This window comes from Tachysurus vachellii, chromosome 6, assembly GCF_030014155.1.
Source record: "Tachysurus vachellii isolate PV-2020 chromosome 6, HZAU_Pvac_v1, whole genome shotgun sequence".
In the NCBI taxonomy this organism is placed as follows: domain Eukaryota; kingdom Metazoa; phylum Chordata; class Actinopteri; order Siluriformes; family Bagridae; genus Tachysurus; species Tachysurus vachellii.
In genome coordinates this window covers 30,587,355-30,592,354 of record NC_083465.1, presented here as the reverse complement: position 1 = coordinate 30,592,354, position 5,000 = coordinate 30,587,355, and the positions used below count along the sequence as shown (strand labels likewise).

Genomic DNA, 5,000 nt, shown 5'->3' with positions numbered 1-5,000 from the left:
TTAACACACAAACACCCCTGTGACTGCGAGCGTCGACGTGCCGTCTCCCAAGAATCCCTCTTCCTTTTTTTCTCTCTATTCCCTCTCCTCTCTTTTTTCTTCTGACTTCTCCATCTCTCTTTAAACATTTATTCCCAGCTCACCTTAAAGACCCCATTTTTTTCGGTTGTTTTTTTTTTTTATGGCTCTTAAACTCCTCGGTTGCCATTTATCATTTATAGATCCTAGCGGGGACGGCTAGACCGCTCTCGCGTCGTGTCTAATTGTCGTCAGAGCGAGCGTCGCTCCCTTGATGTCACCTTTCTCTGGGACTTTGGGAGACTCAGAGGCCCTTAGCTGAGTAAACTGGATCATTTATGAGAATCTCTCTCTCTCTCTCTCTCTCTCTCTCTCTCTCTCTCTCTCCTTGTCTTTGTGCCTCTCGCACGCCCACTCGTAGCAGCACAGCGGGATCACAGTAGCACACTTATTGCATCGTAGCTTTTATAGCCATTTCAATGCACCAGGAGTTTAAAACACTTCCAGTGGGGCCAGAAGTCTGAGTCCCAGAAAACCAGGTTTTATTTCATTGCTCTGGAGTTTTTTTTTTCTCCTTCTTAAAAATATATGACGTGATTCTATTAGTGAATGCTAACAAATTCAGACAAATAAATAAATAAAGTTATATATAAACTCAAAGCTTTAGTGAATAAAAAAATGCAAGTTTGCTGTTTTGCGTTCTCTGGAGAACCAGCGAGGATTTTAAACGCGATATTGTGGCATTCAGGGCACCAAACAGGGTGAAAAATTAAATAATTAAATAAATAAACACGTATATACATGAACCGTTGTATTATTATTATTTTTTGCGCATCTCATCGCAGTTCCACTTCTGACCGCAAATCTAGAGATCCGACGCTGCCAAGATTCTTTTCCCAGAGTCCCCTGCCATGTCTCAGTGTCTGACAGTGGCCAAGTGTGCAAAACTCGAACTGTTTTATTTTTCAGTGGTTAATAACACCACCTCCTAAAACGTCGGCCAAGGACAGAGAGAAAAAAGGGAGAGAGAGAGAGAGAGAGAGAGAGAGAGAGAGAAGGACAGAGACATAGAGAGAGAAAGCTCTGGAAGTGGTGCTTATTCCTCCTCCAGGAGCAATAACGCTTTCTCAACATGGAAACTTCTTTCCCACGCTTCTAGCGCCGTGAAAGAAAATCCAAGGCCTGTTTGGGATCCGTCCACAATTTTTTTTTTTTTTTGGTCTTTACAGTACAGTACATCGCTGCTCGCCTCGTTGCCCCTCCACCCTTCCTCCTCCTCCTCCTCCTCCCCCACGCAAAAGGCAAAACGCTATCACTGTATTTTTTTTTTCAGTTGACACCAAAGTATTCCCTTCATTAATATTTAATCTGACGCAAGACAGGCGTCCTTTAAACTCCATTAACATAAAGCTGGGTAAATACTCATCCTCAAAACTCGCTAATGAATGTAATGCAAGATCGCTGTCACCTCCAAGGCTTCTTCAAAGACATGCTTAAATAAACATGAGATTCCTTATTTTTATGTTCAACATCACTTAGTCTGAGACATGATGTTTTTTATTTCATTTTTTTTCACCAGTTCTGGTCCACCTTTCCAAAACCGGAGACATGTTTTAAATTATAAAACAGGAAATAAGTGAAAATGAAGTGAAAATATTCCAGCAGTGGTGTCATTGAGGGTTTTTTTTAATGTCACCTGCCTCTGTGTGTGTGTGTGTGTGTGTGTGTGCCCAAAATAGTGAATAAAAAATTGAAATAAAAGAAAATAAAATAAGCAGAAATATTTTGTGCAAAAATAATGCACCAAATGAAGTGGAATAAAAAATGATGAAAGTCTTTTCACTGGATGTCAAAAATAAAATATTTTATAAATTGCTCTAACAGTTAATATGTCGATGTCTCGTTAAATTCATTTAGAGCATTGAAGGAGCTGCGTCTGTTTCACCTCAATGTGCTTGTAACACTGCAGTCGTGTTCGCTGCGTAGCGCTGAGCTGCTTGGACAGTGGCTCTGAAGTTTACACAAAGAAATGGTTTAGTTTGGGATTTATAACGGTCTGAATGGTAGAATGGACCCCATACAAAAAAATTATTTCTTAAAAATAAGTTTAGCAAATTTTAGCATGGCTTCCATAAAAGTGTTTACATTTTAAACGGTTAATGTCTACATTTGTCCGGTTTGTTTTTAGTGCAGGAGATGATCTACTGCGGAGATTCAGAGTAAACCCCCCATTATCGGTCTTTGCAGTTGCTCCAGGGGAATTTTTTCTCACTAACAAATATTCAACCCTTTTCCTCCTCCTCAGACTGCTGTTATTATGCAGAATCAATAATTTTTTTGTGTGTGTTTGTCTTTTTTCCCTCTCTCTTTCTTTGATATGGCCTCTAGGATGCTGCAGGCAAGGTGCTGGACCGCTGGACCATCATGTCCCGTGAAGAGGAGATCATTACCCTGCAGCAGTTTCTGCGCTTCGGAGAGACCAAATCCATTGTGGAGCTCATGGCGATTCAGGAGAAGGAAGGCCAAGCGGTCACGGTGCCCTCTTCAAAGGCTGACTCTGGTATCCGGACTTTTATTGAAAGCAACAACCGTACTCGCAGTCCTGGCCTCCTTACACACTTGGAGAACAGCAGCCCTTCTAGTATCCATCATTTTGAGAACATCCCCAACAGTTTGGCTTTTCTGCTGCCCTTCCAGTATATCAATCCTGTCTCGGCTCCCATGTTGGGGCTGCCGCCTAACGGGCTAAACTTAGATCAAGCGGCTCTGAGGCTCAGAGAGCCAAACCTTTCCAATCAGAGTGAACCAGTAGATAGCAGTGAGTCAGAAGTGTCTTTGTCACCTTTCCGAAACAGCCAGAGTCCAAACCGAGGTGCCATAGGGACCATTCCGAATTCCATTGAGCCCAAGACGGAACCTAATGGATCATCACCTATAACAACAACCCCATCCGCACAGCAAGTCCAACAACAGCAAACACAGCAGCAGCAACAGCAGATCCAACAACAGCAGCAGCCCCAGAACAATGCCATAAATGACCACCACTTTGTGAAAAATGAGCAGTCAAAGAACCTTCACTCTTCCTTCTCTTCCAAGATGCACCGCATGCGTCGCATGGGTACTCCGTCGCGCAAGGGTCGCGTCTGCTGCAATGCCTGTGGCAAGACCTTCTATGACAAAGGCACTCTGAAGATCCACTATAATGCTGTTCATCTGAAGATCAAGCATCGTTGCACGATTGAGGGATGCAACATGGTCTTCAGCTCCTTGCGTAGCCGCAATCGCCACAGTGCAAATCCCAACCCTCGCCTTCACATGCCTATGCTGAGAAACAACCGAGATAAGGACCTCATTCGCTCCACTTCTGGATCAGCTACCCCGGTCATCTCTAGTACCAAGAGTGGATTTACTCTAACAAGTCCCGGACGGCCTCCTCTAGGCTTTGCAACTCCACCTCTCGATCCGATGATGCAGTCCCCCCTTCAGAGTCCTCTGGTCTTCCCATCCCTGAAGTCTGTGCAACCAGTACAACCCATACCACCTTTCTACCGCAGTTTGCTTTCTCCTGCTGACATTGTGAGCCCTCCAGTGTCCCTTCCCACTAGTCCGATTTTACCCACTACTACCAACAGCACCTCCATCATGGACCAACATCAGCAGATCTTAGCTGCTAGTTCCAACAATAGCCACATGTCTGAGACAGGAACTTTGTCTCACCACCTTTCCACCACTTTAGGTGCTCCGGATCCCATCACCATTGATCCTATGCCCAAGAAAAAACCTCGCAAGTCCAGCATGCCTGTCAAGATCGAGAAAGACAGAGAGGTACCGGAGGATTATGACGATAAAGATGAAGACAACGATGATGACAGTTGTCATCATCGTCATCCTGCAGCTCACCTCCACAATAATATCAATGGAAACTGCAACAATAATAACAACAGCAGCAGCGGGCATCAGTCACCCTCCCAGGATGAGATGACAGAAGGCACCAGTGAGCTGCGTTGCATGGACAGTTTCACTTCCGAGGAACAGGACCATGAGCGTGACTTCGAGAATGAGTCAGAGACTTCTGAGTCCAAGATGTTCTACCGTGATGAGCCAATGGATGCTGAAGAGCAGCGCCACACCTCCAGGAGAAACATGGACAAAGAAAAGGATGATGGCCTGGAAGATAGACACATCCACAAAGAGACAGATGAAAAGAGATGCTCTTCGCTGTCCCCACATCAACCAGTCATCAAAATCAAAGAAGAACTCAATGATCCAACCTATGACATGTTTTGCATGGGGCAATACAATCTGTACAACGGTGGAATGGCTGCTGCAGCTGCAGCCGCTGCAAGTATGGCTGCCTTGCACGAGAGCTTCATCTCCTCCATGGGTTACGAATCAAGTTCGCCCAAATTTCACTCCCAGTCCCCAGAGGGCGATCTCTGCTCCAGCCCTGACCCTAAAATCTGCTACGTCTGCAAGAAGAGCTTCAAGAGCTCCTACAGTGTCAAACTGCACTACAAAAACGTACACCTAAAAGAGATGCACGTCTGCACGGTGGCCGGATGCAATGCTGCTTTCCCTTCCCGACGAAGCCGAGACAGGTGAGATGTTTCATTTACTCGTACCTCAGACTGCATATTTAACTATTCACAAGGCTCAAACTAATCTGTTAGATGCTGTCCTATTCCTGCTGCTAATGACTTGCTTATTATTTACGTAATTAAATCTGTAGGCGCTCACACTTACCTCACATAGCTTACAGGTAAGTTAGTCCCATCATGCCCTATTTTCTCATTAGATAAAAGTTAATTGCTCCTCATGAAGATCTTCATCTCTGACTCGCAGGGGGTGGGAGAATAATTATTATCCCGCTAATGACGTGGTAACTGCTACTCCATGTGCTATGCCTTGCCTGTCTTACTAACATGCAGAATTACCGTGGTGTCAGTTCACGCTTGTTTAATTTAATACACAGAGAGGTCGGG

At 44.7% G+C, this 5,000-nt stretch overlaps 1 protein-coding gene across 3 annotated transcripts in view; it reads left to right on the top strand.

Moving 5' to 3' along the window:
• The window catches only part of bnc2 (basonuclin zinc finger protein 2), a 186,574-nt gene that overhangs the window by 166,898 nt on the left and 14,676 nt on the right, over window positions 1-5,000 (top strand). For all 3 annotated transcript variants that reach the window (XM_060873255.1, XM_060873256.1, XM_060873257.1), the window contains one exon: window positions 2,407-4,616. In XM_060873255.1, coding sequence (XP_060729238.1) covers window positions 2,407-4,616 — 2,210 coding nt within the window. The remainder of the gene's footprint in view (window positions 1-2,406; window positions 4,617-5,000) is intronic.